The following is a 16,003-nucleotide window of genomic DNA, read 5'->3' as shown; positions in this document are numbered from 1 at the left end:
GTTTAAGGAGGCATTTGTTTACATGAGCTGCTTTTACAAAGCATACTATCATTTATCATATGCTATAGTGATTGTTTAATACTGGTATGGTAATCAAAATCAATATAACAGGGATCTTTTGATAGTACCTATACAGAAAGATATAAGGTGAACTCAGTATGACCATAGGCCTATCATCCAGGAAAACAGCACAGAGATTACTGTAGTAATTGCTCCAACCAGTTGATCAATTTCTAAATTTTACCCAACAGATACTAAACACAATCAACAGTACCCATACACATTAGTTTTTACTTTTTTATCTTGAAACTGCAAACAAATAAATAAATGAAAACATTGGTACTCCAACACAGAATGTTTAACATTTACAGCCCCAAAACATGAAATACCAGGATGGTATGCAAAGGGAGTTAGTTTTTACCATGTAATAACATTTATTAAAAAATACCAGAATTGTGTCTAGTGATCGGTAGTTTCATCATGTAGTTTTAAGTCACTTTTTAATAAATAAATTCTGCACCAAACTTAAAATTAAAAATACCGAGACGGTGTACATGGCGGGGGAGGGGGAGGAGAAGAAGATTAGCAATAACAACAATAATAATGATAATAATAATATAGCACTTACGATGTGACAAAAAGGTAAGATAATTTATTTTTTTCTTTAGTTAGGACTTATTTAATAGTCCTTCCACACTTGCAGATTAAAGTCTAGTCCAAGACTAGGCCTGGACTGGAATGATATTCGTTTATTGAAAGAAGGTCAGCCTAGGCTACCTACGCCTAATAAGTGCTTTTTTATTCTACCAACACACAATATTAACTGGTTGGTAAGTTACTTTTACTGGTAAAATTGACGGCTAAAACGGCTTCGGGAGAACACTGGTATTAGCCAATTAGAATCAAGTTAACAATACAATTAGTTGATTGGACCCCAAAATATAAGTTCAGTGACAAGTTAATGGGCGAATTAATTACAATTAAACCATGATAAGATGTCGGCAAAATGATTATGTAGGCGATAGTTTATTGGCGGTGCCATTAAACCAGCTTAATGCTAAGACTTATTTAACTACAGTAAACAGGAAATAAAACATAGTAAGATTAATAAAAGGTCCTATATAATTCAAACAATATATATATGGTGTTTTTATTAGAAATCATAACAATTTGGAAGCTGCAAATGTGACTTTAAACAAACTTGAAATTGGTTGGTAAAGGCCTAAGGTGGCATAAGTCTGGTTGCCAACAAGCCTCGGGTGCCATAAGACTGGGTGGCCAAGGAAATTGTAGCAAAATCCTTGTGAGAACAATGTACATTCACTACCATGTTGGTATTTAACATCAATAACATTGTCAGTTAAACAAGAGGGAAGCTATTATTTCAGAAAAAAAAGTATGGAAGGAATTTTTTGCCCTACAGTCAACATAATTTTCAAATCATTTGCTTACCTGAGTCAATAGATTCAATCATTACTGGGCCTGACCCAACCAACATGAACCCAAATGATCCACCCGTTCGATCAATTGAAACAAATCTGCTTTAAAACCAGAAAAAAATGTTAAGCACTACAACATAAGATTATAGTACTTTAAATAATACTGAATTCCAATGAGGTTAATACAATATTTCTGAAGTATAATCTGCTTTCACTGAGTCTGTATTCTACTAATGTTTCTCATTGAGCATCTTGTCTGCCATGGTGAGTTTCTCATTTGGTCTATGACATCCTCATGCAAATGCAATAACTTGTTAATGACAACTGATAGATGTGGATACTGTAAATGTTTTACTTTGTACTACAGACTGTAGACTTATGAAAATCTTTCAAAATTGCTGAGGCTACAGTTTGGAACCTTACAGTATGTGCCAAATTATTCAAAATTTACCAAATAATATCAGATTTAAAATCTATAAAAAAAAAAATTTATAAAGAAAATTTTGTATACTGTTTAAACTGATAGAATTAATTGTTTATTCTTTAAAATTATCAAATAGATATTTGTGTACGGTAACATAAAAAACAGGGGGGAGCTGTGGGGAGGGCAGATCAGTGTATTGGAGGTTTTGCTATGTAAAAAGATCATTAAAACAATAAGTTATAACTACTTCAATTTGAGTATGAAGGAAATTATTATGTTTTATTCTGCAAAATCCTCTATCTGTGGAGTATTTTTACCACTTGCAAACTCTGATTCTACATAATTGACGTTTGAATTCCTTACCTTCTGCCAGCATACTGAGAATCTTTACTAAAGTACAGACTAAACCTGTCCCTTTGAGATGGTGGAACGAATACCCTGTCAATAAAAAGGGCCAACATTTTAATGCAACATAAATTTACACAAACTTTACTAATACTCAATTGAATGTTAAGGTTTGCAAACAAAACACAGCTATAACATAGGATTTTCACCTTAAAAAAACAAACTTAAACACAGCTATAACGTTAAGAATTTCACCTTAAAGTTTAACAGACTTAAGTATGTCAATAATTTTTACTACAGTAAATATATATGTTAAAGGGTTTGTCTTCAACACAGGAAAAAATATGATATTGAAACATGTACAGTACAATGTATGGACATATTTTAAGTCTACAATGCTGAATAATGTTTGCTTTCTACAATCTGTAATATCCACGGTCATACAAAACTACTCTAATACAAATTGCCATGTTAATTACTGTATAGAATATGAGAAGACACTAAAAAAGGACAGAATACACACATTACCTGACGTCATCCAAGATTTGTTTTTGATTACTTGAATCTAGAAGGGCTGCTAATGCTCGACCAAAATTATCAACTTTCTTATCACGAGCATACTGTTTAAGCAATGCAATCAAAGCTTCTTTCTTTGATGGTTCATCTATAAACACCGCATCAAGCTGTAATATGGATGTAATATGGATTAATACAACATTTAAAATACTGTACTTAGTTCAGAGAACTGGAACTCGAAAAGAAAATTTACATTATATTAGAAACAATTCAGACGTATTACTTTCAGCATATATGCCTATATGTTAGGGGTCCAAAGAGCACCTTCTACTACTTCCCAGAACTCCACAATGGAGCCTTGACCAGTGGCATAATGCCTGTTTGAAAATAGGCTCCAAGACCATTATCCTGGGTACACCCTAACGGTTCACGTAAATTGTCTTTTTACCTTGATATAAGATACTGAAAAGCATTATGAAATTCCTAATTTAAAGCATTAAGAGATGCATCGCACTGTTTAGGGTGATTTCATAACCAAAACGTTAATGACTTCAGGGTGTAATCCAAAACCTGTCAACCCTAAAACCAAATTTTCACTTTTAAAAGTTTATGAAATTATTTAATGTCACTTAAAAGAATAAATATCTGGGCATTTAAAGCTGATATTGTTTTTGTGATAATATGCCAATTTTTTGTGTATCATGTGACCAAACTTAAGAAAGTACTTAGTAAAAGTGGCGGGACGGAAATCCTAATAGTTGCTGATTTTTTCAGTTTGCATCGATTCCATTTCCATAACTCTTAACAATATTACGATTTTAAAAGTGTAATTTATGATTTTGGCTTAAAAAGTAATTTTGGAATATTTTAAACAATTTTAAACCAAAAGAATTGTTTAATTCCGTCCTGCCACCTTTTGGAATTCCGTCCCGCTACCATAAGAACATTGAAAGCTACATAATACCTTTAAATAATGTAAAACTATTGATGTGATTCCACAAATGTTGTGATGCCATCATTATAGAGCTCTTTAGTACTATAACTCTGCCATTTCTGCCAAAAATGTGCAGGGGGTATAAATGACCCCTTAAAATACAAGCTTACAGCAAATAATGGTCTATACCTATAATGATGATTAGACATATCAGTGTATTTCTCCAAACCTTTAATGTCTTTACCTTCTTAAAATGTTCCATACACCTATGGCATGAAGGTATCAGCAATGTTAATATTCTTTTCAATTTTACAGATAAAAAGAAAGCATCAAATTTGGGGTAATTTTAAAAATTTCCATCCCGCTACCCTGACCATTTTATTTAATATTATTTTATTCTGCTCAGCGAAACATTTAAATATATTGATATTGCCTATGGTGATGAAGCATTATAGTTACTACTCAAAAGTATATATTTAAATTTAAAGTACAATTTTAAAGTTTTATCATTAGCACGTCTAGGTCCTAATGGGTTAAACAAAGTAAAGAAACACTTAGTTAAAGAGGTAAAATTCATAACAATGGCAGTACAAAAATGTCTCTCATTTGATATCTACTAAAGATCAAACCCCTGCGGAATATACTGTAGGAGCTCTGTTGTTTATCATTTAATACAGCGTTCACATGTCTTAGGTCGCTCGCGAGTCGGGCCTTCATGTGAACAACCGCTCAAGAGCGGTTTTTGTCGTGGGTGACCCACGACAAGCCGCTCTCGAGTGGCTCTCGATGCAGCTCGCTCTCGATCCATGTGAACAGCCGGTTGCAAGCGGGTCGCCAGCGAGCTGGGACCTCTTTTGCGTGAAAGCCAATCAGATACAAGCATCTCTGGGGTCAAAGTAAGGGAGAAAAAGTGTGACTTCACGTTTCCTGCCTGGAATAGAGTTAAGAATGGCGTGGTATTTACCATTTATACAAACTTGAAAATCACTTTTAATATAACAACAATAAATCACATAACTAAGTTTAAAAGTAATATTACTCATGGATATCGTATCGTACATTTCTTCTACAAACATGATTTAATAACGTACGTGTACAGTTGTGTACCAATGCCTAGGTCTACGTTCGGAAGATTTTAAAATGCAAATTTTTATAACTTATGATTCGAAAATAAAGGCGAACTTACAATATATGTGGCAAAGACAAGCCAAACCAGTCACTCGTCGCAAAAATCGATTTTGAGTTATTAATATAGGGTTAAAGAGTAAAATAAGAGCTATAAAATGGTAAAAAAATCGTTCAAAACCGACATTTCCTTCTGAAGTTACAAGCATTTAAGCATACAGCTGTTTAAAGAACAATGAGAAATCAGCCTTCAAAGTTTATGATTTCAGGCATTTCTCATGCAGAAACTATTATAAAATTATTAAAAAGTGTTGCTTTAACATTGAAATTTGGAAAAATAACAGCACAGCATGATCTATAAATATATAAACCTTAGTTTAGTGAAATAAAATAGATTTTTTAAAATTTCACATTCTAACATGTTTTTGCTATTATCTCTGAAACACAATTTGCGACAAGTGACTGGTTTGGCTTGTCTTTGCCACATATAATAAATAGATTTATTTATTTTCAGTGGCTTTCCGAAATAAAACGAGAAAATGCAATATAAGTTACAGAAATGCGTTAAACTTGCCGGTTTACCACAGAATTGGGAACATCGGCAATCACCCAAAAATGTCAGGTGAGGACCGTTGGAGGATTGTTGTCCAGGCCTAGGATCAGAAATTGCATGCCTGGTACTGTATGTCGACAACCAATTGGGATGTGACGTAAATCTATTTCTGGTCGCCTCGAAAGTGGTGTAACGAACGCAGTTTGGCCATTTTTTTATATCTAACACAATCTCGCTCACGACCCAGCATCTCAACCGCTCACGACCCAGCATCTCAACCGCTCGCGATCGATGGAGACATGTGAACGTGGCTTTAAATGTCCAGGTTGTAATAGTGATTATATTGGTAGGACAGATACTGTAGATGCTTAATAACTAGACTTAAAGAACATTCTTCACGAACTGATAGTGTTATAAAATGATCATATACAAAATTGTGAGGCATTCCAATATGTTTAGGTTTACAAGGTACAGGTATGGTAACTTTTACCTGAAGAAAAAAAAATTTCTCAAAACAAGAGTCTTAACCCCTTTTCTCTCTACGAGCTGCTCAAAATGTACTGATACAGTACTTTTTGTGTTAATGACATACCATACATTTCACTGACCCTCTTCTTGTTCTCTTGAAAATTTAATGACCTCTGATAGCAACTCCCGACCCTACAGTAAGTTGAGAACTGTGGACATATGATTGCTAGAAATACATTTCAGCCTAATCTGTGAGGTGATCCGATTGGGCACAAAATGGTCTTTTTTGGTTTAATTATGAATATTTACACTACGCCATACCTTTTTAAAAAATCCTTCTGTTCTTGTTCTTCGATCTACTCCCATCATGCCCTCAAATCTCAAAGCCAACTGTCGAACAGATTGATGGCCAGCACCAGGTATAATCTTTATATTAAGTTTGCGTCCACCACTCACAAATATTTTTGCATCATCAGAATGCTTAATCAATGTTCCATTTATTTCCAATACCATGTCCCCTGTCTTTAGACCTGCAAAATGTGCTGGACTATTAGTTTCCACAATTTCAACATAAACTGGTCCCCCGCCGATCAAGGTCATTCCATACCTCCCATCAGGATCACGGACTACATCACACTGGCGCACACACGAAACAACTACAATACTTGGTGGTACATTTGGGCACTGTCTTGCAAGGGCTTTGATGCCTTCTGCAGACATCTGTGTAACATTATGATTATGCAATTCAACAAGCTGATCACCTCCCTGCAACCCAGCTAACTGGGCATGGCTGCCTTTCTTAACATGTGTAATGTAAGAAGGAGCATCACCTCCAATTGAAAATCCAAATGATTCAGGCCAGTTGCTGTTATTGACTGGCATTAGTAGGGGCTGACGCAGACGTGCAGGTTGACTTCTACGTGAAATCGTGCTTGAAGCTTTTGATGCACGGCCAACGGACCGTGCTTTTTTTGCTGCTCCTAGTCTGGAAGGCATCCTGTTCTGTTCATAACTATAATAAAAAGAACCAACATACAGTATTAAATGTAAAATATTAAAGCATCAACACTACCTTAAATTGGTTGACCAGTGCCTCTCCAGAGCAGATTTGAACATATTAATGCTAATACACTAAAACAAAGTACATAAAAGAACTACTGTACATATAAGTACATTAAAAAATCAACACGTATAAAAATCAGCATATTTTCAACTACCAATATTAAAATATCAACAAGTATATAAAAATTAACATATTTTTAATTCTAAGTATTATTTAACGTTTAAGCATCAACATGTATAGCATAGTATAAAAGAATCAACATACAATGCTTAAAAGTTAAATCTGTATTAATTGTTCAACTGCTAAATTTGATGTCAAAAGATTTTAATACTTCAGCAATCTTGTTATTCCTTCCTATTCAATATTTTTTTTACAGTACCTAGCCGTTTCACAAAAACACAGATTCCGTATGATTACCAAGTGCTCTCAGCATAAATTGTGTACAATACAAGAATGTAGCTATGAAACCCCAAGGCAATCAAAGCTTGTGGTACCTATGGTAACCAAAGACCTTTCAATAGTCTTCTGGCCTCCAAGTCAGACAAATAAACTGTTCAGATTCCAAACTGTTCATTACAAACAAGTGCAGTCTTAATGGTACTCTAAACACAAGATTTTTAAAATACTGAAAATCGCAAAAAGAATTATTAAAGCTGATGTTATGGTATTGATGATGTACGGTATAACCAGACAGTCGTATGTAAATTAGATAAGATCAATGATGCTTCACATCCTTTAAACTCGTATTACTTAAAAAACAACTCAGGTAGACCCCACCTTTGAAATGTAGAACATCTAGATGTAGAAACCCATTTGTACACAACTTATATTTAATAACTTCAGCAGATAGACTTTATTTGCCTATATTCTAGAACCTGCCATATTTTCTCGGTTTAGTTAAGTCTCAATTTACAATATCTGGTTACACAAGTTATCTGCAATAATTGGTCTTTCTTTTTAAATTTTCTGGTAAATGTTTGTATATATTTTAATACTGTTGTTTTTTTTTATGTTCTATTGTTTAAACTAATATTATCATGTTATATTTATTAATCCATTGTACTAACAGTCACCGGCTGGACACAAATTTTGATTTTATCTTGTTGTATTGTCGACAATAAATTTTCCTTAATTCCTTGATTAACTAATTCCCAATATTGCAGCTTTTGTCACCTTGGTGAAAAACTCCATTCAATTGGATATTTATCTGTTTAAATAAGGTTTATCAGTCACAATTGTACACCAGACAAAAATTAGAAGAGAAACAGGTATTCATGTTGACAAAAGTAGAGATGTAGGCCTACTGTACATTGTTTCTTTTGACAGTGTATTTCCTTCATTTAGACTTTCATCATGCAGTTTTGTTTGCATGCAACTGTTGAGATTTAAAATTCCTATACAAAGCCAAGTCCAATATCTGGTTAGATGAAAACAATATTGATTTCTTTTGTATCCCTCATAATTCAATTCTGTTAGTGTTAAAGATGCACATTGTGCCCTGGAACTGACAAATAATTTTGAGATTAACTTGCTCATTTTGTAGGGTACAACATACAAATTATTAACTTAAGCATAGAAATTATTAAATTTAAAAGTGTGTAGCCTGATTTTTATAGTGGATAATAAAAAATAATAAAACACTTCCAGTGACTGGAAAGTTTCTATCATTGTCACATTTTCCCACACCCACAGTCAAGGACATCTAACCTCCTATTGGTCAAATCCTGGCACCACCATTGAAGGAAAGGATTTGTATCAGAATAATTTCAGAACCCATGACAAAGATGTCTTGCCCCATAGAAATGTCTCAACCCCACAAGATACCAAAAGATTTCTGACTTTGATCATACTCTAAAGACATATTCTCCCATATCAAATTAATATGATGACCCACCCCATGACATAAGACAATCATTCACACCATACCCCCATCAAATTAAAAAAATTCCCCACCCCATGACTAAGACAATCATTCACACCATACCCCCATCAAATTAAAAAAATGCCCCACCCCATGACTGACAATCATTCACACCATACCCCTATCAAATTAAAAAAATGCCCCACCCCATGACTAAGACAATCATTCACACCATACCCCCATCAAATTAAAAAAATGCCCCACCCCATGACTAAGACAATCATTCACACATATTCACACCATAGTAACTGCTCAGTTACTCCATATCTGATTAAACTCAGGACATATTTCAATGCACAGCAGATACTCAGATCAATTTACTTTAATAGTAAACAATAGGATTGTAGGCTCAGCAGTGTGATGCTTCATGGTATGGGTAGGATGAGTCAGATGATGTCAGTACAGACCATTGTCCATGCAGTAAAATGACACAAAAAATCAATACAATCACTGTATACAAACTGAAGCGAATGAACCAATTCAGAGATCTACTGTAGAACTTTTCTAATGTACAAATTTTATTATTATTTAACCGATACAATGTAGATTTGTCAAAACCAGTTTTCATAGTCTAATTATTACTTCTCATAAAGCAATGAAATGTAAAATTTTTAAAAACCTACAATATTTTTTTATAGACTATTGCATTCCATCCTAATATTTTTTAATCATTTCTTTGCGAGTAAGGTCGATTTTGAGAATAAAATATGAAAATAATAAAATGTATTTGTTAAAACCTGCCATTAACTGCACTGGAAACAATCGATTAAAGCTATTGTAGGGTGAATTTATAGATTTTAAAAACCTACAATATTTTTCATAGACCATTGTATTCCATCCTAATTTTTGTTAAATCATTTCTTTAAAGAGTACGGCCAATTTTGAGAATCAAATATTAAAATAATAAAATGTATTGAATATTAAAACCTGCCATTACCTGCACTCCAAACTATTGTTGGGTGAATTAGATTTGCTGGTTCCTGTTTGATTCTTGCAGCATACTGAATTATTATTTTGCTCTAATTAGTGGTTTCAAACTGGGGTACACTGTACATTTTTTTGTTTTCTTTTTTAATGCACTTTACTAATAGATCTCAGGATGGTGTTAAACATACAACCATTTATGTTTTAAAATGAATTGTAAATTACAAACTTGAAATCTAGTATCAGAAGACTAAAAATATTAAAATTTGAATTAATAATGTTTTCAATTAATCCATGTTAAAAGTTGTAAAATAGAACCTATGCAAGAATTGAGAACTTCCCATAAATATCACAAACCTTAGATTTATTTGTTGACGAAATAATTTGTTAAGAGATGCAAGCTACCAGTAATTAAAATGTTCACAGCATTGTCTTAATTAAAGCAAGGGTACTAAAAAGTGATAATAATATCATGAGGCAGCTGGAAATTACAGCATAATTAATCAAGTTCAAGTTTGTTTATCATCTCTTGCCCTCCCCATTTCAAAAATATTAGATTTTAAAGACTGAACGCACGGTTCCCGGAACACTGCCCTCAGCGGCGAGTGCGAAGCACAACTCAGGGTCAAAAGTGGAACGTGAAATTTCATACGGTTTCGTAGTCAGATTTGCGAGAAAAACTTCAGCTACCCGTATTTCTCGACTGAGACGTCAGTGGGAGCTGTAATTTGTATGGCAAGGAGATTGTGCAGCCCTTAATTGGTATTAAGGGAATTTACGCCCAGAAACCTTGTAGTAGCTAGGGCTACAGTAAAAGAGCCGCATTTTTAGCATTGTATAATACGTAAACAAGGTACCTCTGCAACTGAATTATTCTTAGTTATTTGTTGTTTTTTTTTTTCTTATTTTAATTTATTTCTATCGAAAGTGTACTTTCTATCACATATTATTGCACTGTCTAGTTAGGCCTGGGCATAGGCCTAGTCTTATTATGCCTCATCGTCCCATGCTACACAGTACATCAGTAGCCCCACCCCATACAGTACAGACGTTTGCTAGGCAACAACGTGATTGCACCTTCCTTCCCAGGTAACATCAAGGCATATTGTTAGCTAACCAGTTGTGTGTATTTCTTTGCGAAAATGAGTACCACGGCGTACTCATTTTCACAAAGCATTTGCATCCCCTCTTGGAAAGGGAACTTTCGAAATAATTGTCTCCATATCTTCGCTAATTAAATTAATCACCGTAATTTAGATTACACTTATGAATTTAGGGAGCACTTAAAATGTACAATAATCATTTCACTACCCAACAAACTCCGAATTTATTCATGCATCAGGCCTACATAATAGTTTCATCTTGCTGTACTATATACTCCAACATCACTGGCGCATGGTAACAACCAACTGACAGCAGACCATTTCCGTTCACACATTATTCTCCATAACACAGCACCCCTAGTTTCATCACCTCTGGATATTTCGTTATCAATGGAAAATTTCAAACATAGTCCCAATAGACAAATCCAATTAGAAACGGTGTTCTCTATTGGCACCGCCATTGATGGGGACCTCCTTGGGGACCTCCTTGGGGACCACCTTGGGATTCCTGGTGCATGTACGATGCGGCAAACTATGTTGAGTAGATTTATGTCAATTTTTAATCAGATTAGTTTTTGTACACTTTGGCTTAAAATAGGGAGATGTGAGTACCAAGGCGTCAACACCAACCTTATCCCCACCAATCATGGGTAGGGGTGAGGTAAAAAACAATTATAGGATAGCGCCTTTTTAAGTAAGCATTGCTGTTAGGGTCACCCTAAAAATAAATAAAAAAATAAATGCTGGAAATAGCATTCTCAGCCATTAAATATGACGGCTGAAACTGGGCTAGTTAGATGAAAAAATCAGGAGTGCAGTGAACTCTATGGCCTGACATAACCTACTGTAGCACTGTTTAAGCATTCAAATTTTTAAGTTTTTTGCAAAATTGTGAAAAAAAATTAGGGTGGAAAACAGGAAAACACCCACCTCAACGTGTACCATGGTTAGGACTGAAAGCATATTTAAATTAAAATGTTGTAACTCTATAGATTCCTGTCCTCTCAGACAGTTTCCAAAGGGTCATACAGGTGAGAGTCATCGCCCCCTGCCCCAAATTTGGCTACAGGTTGAGTTCTTATAAACACGTTGCACTACCAGACTAAATTTTGAAGGGTCAGGGTCAAAGGCCAAGGACACAATGATCGAAAACCTTGTATAACTGTTTGCCGTAGAGACGTGTGCTAATAAAGTGTAAACAAACATGACCATTAATTTTAAAGTGATGTAGTGAAAACAGTTTGGTGTAGTGGTTAGAAGAGTGTTTTCTGCACTACCAGCCCCACGTTCAAGTCCCAAGGAGTCTACCTTGTTTTTCGTTTTTTTTTTTTTTATGGGGACAATATGCGGGGGAAATTTATGCGGAGGTACGGGTATTGCACTTTCTGAGTGCCCTCTAGTAGTTACTGTTGTCACTATTATTATTATTAGGCCTATTATTATTATTATTATTAGGGCTAAATAACAGTTTTTACTTGTTTTTGCATATCTTCATAGTTGCCAACTTATACGGATTGTCCGTGAGACTCACAGATAATTTATCATTTGCCAGTTTTACTACAGATGAATAAAAACTCACAGATTTCAAGGTTACTCACGGATCAAGATTTTTAAACTAATAAATAATGATTTGCGAACTGTATATAGAGTATGCAATAAATAAATCATTTGCCATTCGTCTGCAGTGTTTATAGTGTAACAAAGAATAACTAGACTAGGCTAGACCCCATTCTCGCTCCCACCAGGGCTAACTGAGAAAGGAAAGTTATTATTTAGGCCCTAGGCCCAATTAATATTACATACAGTATTTATTTAGGCATAGGCCTAGGGCCTAGGCTAGTAGTAGGCGATGAGCCTAGGCCTAACCCAAATTAGGTTTGAATTCAGATCTTTTGGTCTGATTTGTTTATTTTTTTTATCATTTTAAACTAGGCCTAGGCCTATCCATGGTAGGATACGGTCCTCACGGAACCACACGACACCACACAAATGAAAAATGATTAAAATACGACTTGATAATCAATAAAAACCAACTTTAAAGTTTTATAGTGATAGTTGTCTGAATTATGGTAAAAATTGACTATTTTTTAACAGGTTTTTGCCGCTGTGCTTCAGAAGGTAATGCGTTGACATTGAGTATCTCTAACGCATTGACATATCTGCAGAAATACGTTCAACCATAACCTTTTAAATAGGCTTGCTACACCCACTACGTACGTTACATTTCATCGAGAGACTATTATTTAAAAAATTCAAGGCACACAACATAAAATCTAATGAACTTGAAAATTAAAAAATTGTTTTATTAACTTTATTATGTTATAAGTAGGCCTAATATACAAACTTGTACTATTTATTATTGCTATCACATAATTATTATATTGTAATGTAATGGGCCTTACCTATTTAAGGCTAAATTACAAAATTGGAAAATTTTAAAAATATATAATAAATTTTTTACAAAAGAGGATTGAAATAAAGGTGTGCGTGACTCACACGGAAGAGAAAAAATGTCAGTTTAGAATTCATTCCCTTAGTTATTAGGGGTTTCATTTGTCTGGGTTTTTTTTATAATATACATTTTAGTGTACAACAATTGAGTAAGGGAGATTGCATTAATGTAAAATATATAAGCAAATAGATTCAGGATGACCAATTTATTCGTAGTCAAGAATTAGATTCCATTGGGATACGAGTAAAATATAAACAGACTAAAGATTCAAAAATATTTATTTATAATACATTTTTATTTATTTATAACACATTTCATCAAATATCTACTCACTTCGGGACTGCTCATTTTATTAACATTGTATGTAGATAAATTTTTGGAAGAGAAAAATTGTCAGTTCAGAATTCATTCCCTTTAGTTATTAGGGGTTTCGTTTGTCGGGGGTTTTTTTATAATATACATTTTAGTGTACAACAATTGAGTAAAGGAGATTGCATTAATGTAAAAATATATAAACAAATAGGATGACCAATTTATCCGTAGTCAAGAATTAGATTCCATTGGGATACAAGTAAAATATAAACAGATTAAAAATTCAAAAATATTTATTTATTTTACTGAAAGTTACTAGGGACTACCATTTACCAAAATCCGGTGCCGGTTGAACTACTATTACGGCCATGTAGCCAACCAAATTAAACTTGTACTGTTCCCAATGGCGAATAAGACCGCGGTTCTGTCTGTTCTCGATCTCTACAGTTCGTGGCTATGTATCAACGGTAGGTCTAGCATGGAGGTTAGCAAAAAATCTTTGCTAACATCGTGTAAAAAATGATGCAACTTTGATACGGGACGGGGCAGGGACTTTAACTACCAAATTTACCCGGTATTTACCACACTTGTGCTACCAAGTCCTCGCAAATATACCGTATACATGCTGAAGCTCTTCCATAAATTCTAACGCTTGTGCTACCTAGTCCTCAAAAATACCCCCGTAAATGCGGCACCTACCCGTCTAGAAATATTGAAGAGTAACCCCCCGGGGGCTAACGGTACAGTACCGTATTTATAGTTTGTCATATACATGAGCCCTGTACTACATAAACCATTACTGTTATTTTATCAAGATACGCCTTTTGTGTTTATGCTAATTAATATGTCAAATTATGCAAGATATCACAATAAAGAAGGTGGCAGGGACGATTAAAATTTTTGAGAGGAAATAAATATATTTTTCATTTCCCGAAAGATGTCAACTCTTGTTTTCTGTCACTTATGATTAGTTAAGTTAAGTTAGTTAATAGCTGTCTGTCGAAACGATGATGATGTTGCTCTCAGTCTCCGTCTTTAGATCGCAATCATCTCCAGTGGGTCTTAACATGGGAGTGTAGACCGATGCATGATCCACAGATCCAAGTGCAATGTGGACAAGAAAAATGGGCTGGAGGTGCTGGGGGGTTGATTCTTCGCTCATGTCTTGCTGCTCGTTTTTCATCTAGGATAATTCAAAATGACAGACCCCTTCAGAAATAGTCCGCCGCCATGTGATACGATCTGTAGCGAGGGTTTCGAGGTCTTTGGGAGGAATGTTTTTAAGAAGTCCTTCTAACACTTCTTTGGTCTACCTATATGACGAGTTCCTTCGGTCAGCTCCCTGTGGAACAACATACGTGGAAGTCGTGAGGTGTCCATTCTGACCATGTGTCCGGCCCAACGGAAAACTCAACGAAAAAGCATGGCTTCGACATTGGTGGAACCAGCCTTGCTCAGGATCTGCGTGTGGGGGATCCTGTCTTCCCAGGTCCCTCTGAGGATGCACTGAAGGCAACAGATATGGAAGGCTTTCAGTGTCTTGATTGTCTTCTATAAGGTGTCACTTGTGAAGCAATGATGATAAGAATACTAATTTATTTTTTTATTTACCTTCTATAAACTGATCTCTTGCATATTTGACACATTAATTAGCATAAACAGTAAGGGCGTATTTTTTATGAAATTTAAATACTCATTTTGTCTTAATGTAGAATAAGTTTATCACACTCCATGTGGTACTGTAGTACATATATCTTGAGTGATGCTATGACATTTCTGCTGACACGTCAATGCGTTATAGATCCAAAATGTCAACGCATTACTTACCGAGACACGACGGGCAAAACCAACCAAACAAAAATACAACATACATCAATTTTTAATGGAATTTGGACAATTATCGTTCTAAAAGTAAGTTTTCTACTCTCATGTGGTAATATTTTTAATGTCATTTTTGCATCCGTGTGGTTGCGCATGATGGCGTATGGTCCCATGTGGTCCGTATGGTATTTAGGACCTGTAGGATAGGCCTAGGAACTAGGCTAGGCAGTGGCGGCTCTAGTATACAAAATACAAATAGGCCTACTGTACTCTTTTTAATAAGCAATCTGCAAATTACAAAAGGATATAATTTATGGGGGACTAGGATGTCCGACTTGGGGGGGGGGACTAAGTATATTATGGGTAGGCTATGCGCACAGCGTTATCTGAGGGCTGAAGACCCGAGCTGAGGTAGGGTATGGGAGGGGGTGTCCCTTACTCCCAAAACAAGATTTTTTTTTTTTTTTAATTGGGACTTCGGGACTGAAATGGCTGGGATGGGAAAAATAGCCTTAGCTTTTAGGGCCTGCCTTTTTTTGTTTTGGTCCGACTGCCGACGAGCTTTGGCCGATGGGGGGGGGGGGGAGGAGGCTTGACCAGGGC

At 35.0% G+C, this 16,003-nt stretch overlaps 1 protein-coding gene across 6 annotated transcripts in view; it reads right to left on the bottom strand.

Moving 5' to 3' along the window:
• The window catches only part of LOC117121094 (delphilin-like), a 74,718-nt gene that overhangs the window by 51,650 nt on the left and 7,065 nt on the right, over window positions 1–16,003 (bottom strand). For 5 of the 6 annotated variants that reach the window (XM_033266196.1, XM_033266195.1, XM_033266200.1 and 2 more), the window contains exons 2-5: window positions 6,126–6,816; window positions 2,737–2,891; window positions 2,227–2,301; window positions 1,453–1,541 (exon numbers count right to left, since the gene is read on the bottom strand). In XM_033266196.1, the coding sequence (XP_033122087.1) occupies window positions 1,453–1,541; window positions 2,227–2,301; window positions 2,737–2,891; window positions 6,126–6,800 (994 nt within the window). In that variant the 5' untranslated portion in view covers window positions 6,801–6,816. The remainder of the gene's footprint in view (window positions 1–1,452; window positions 1,542–2,226; window positions 2,302–2,736; window positions 2,892–6,125; window positions 6,817–16,003) is intronic. The other variant, XM_033266197.1, reaches the window with a different exon arrangement.

Source organism: Anneissia japonica, unplaced genomic scaffold (assembly GCF_011630105.1).
Source record: "Anneissia japonica isolate Jap-2015-1 unplaced genomic scaffold, ASM1163010v1 scaffold4751_len126671_cov214, whole genome shotgun sequence".
NCBI lineage: Eukaryota > Metazoa > Echinodermata > Crinoidea > Comatulida > Comatulidae > Anneissia > Anneissia japonica.
Note: the sequence above shows the minus strand (reverse complement) of the source record. Positions and strands in the feature narration are given on the sequence as shown.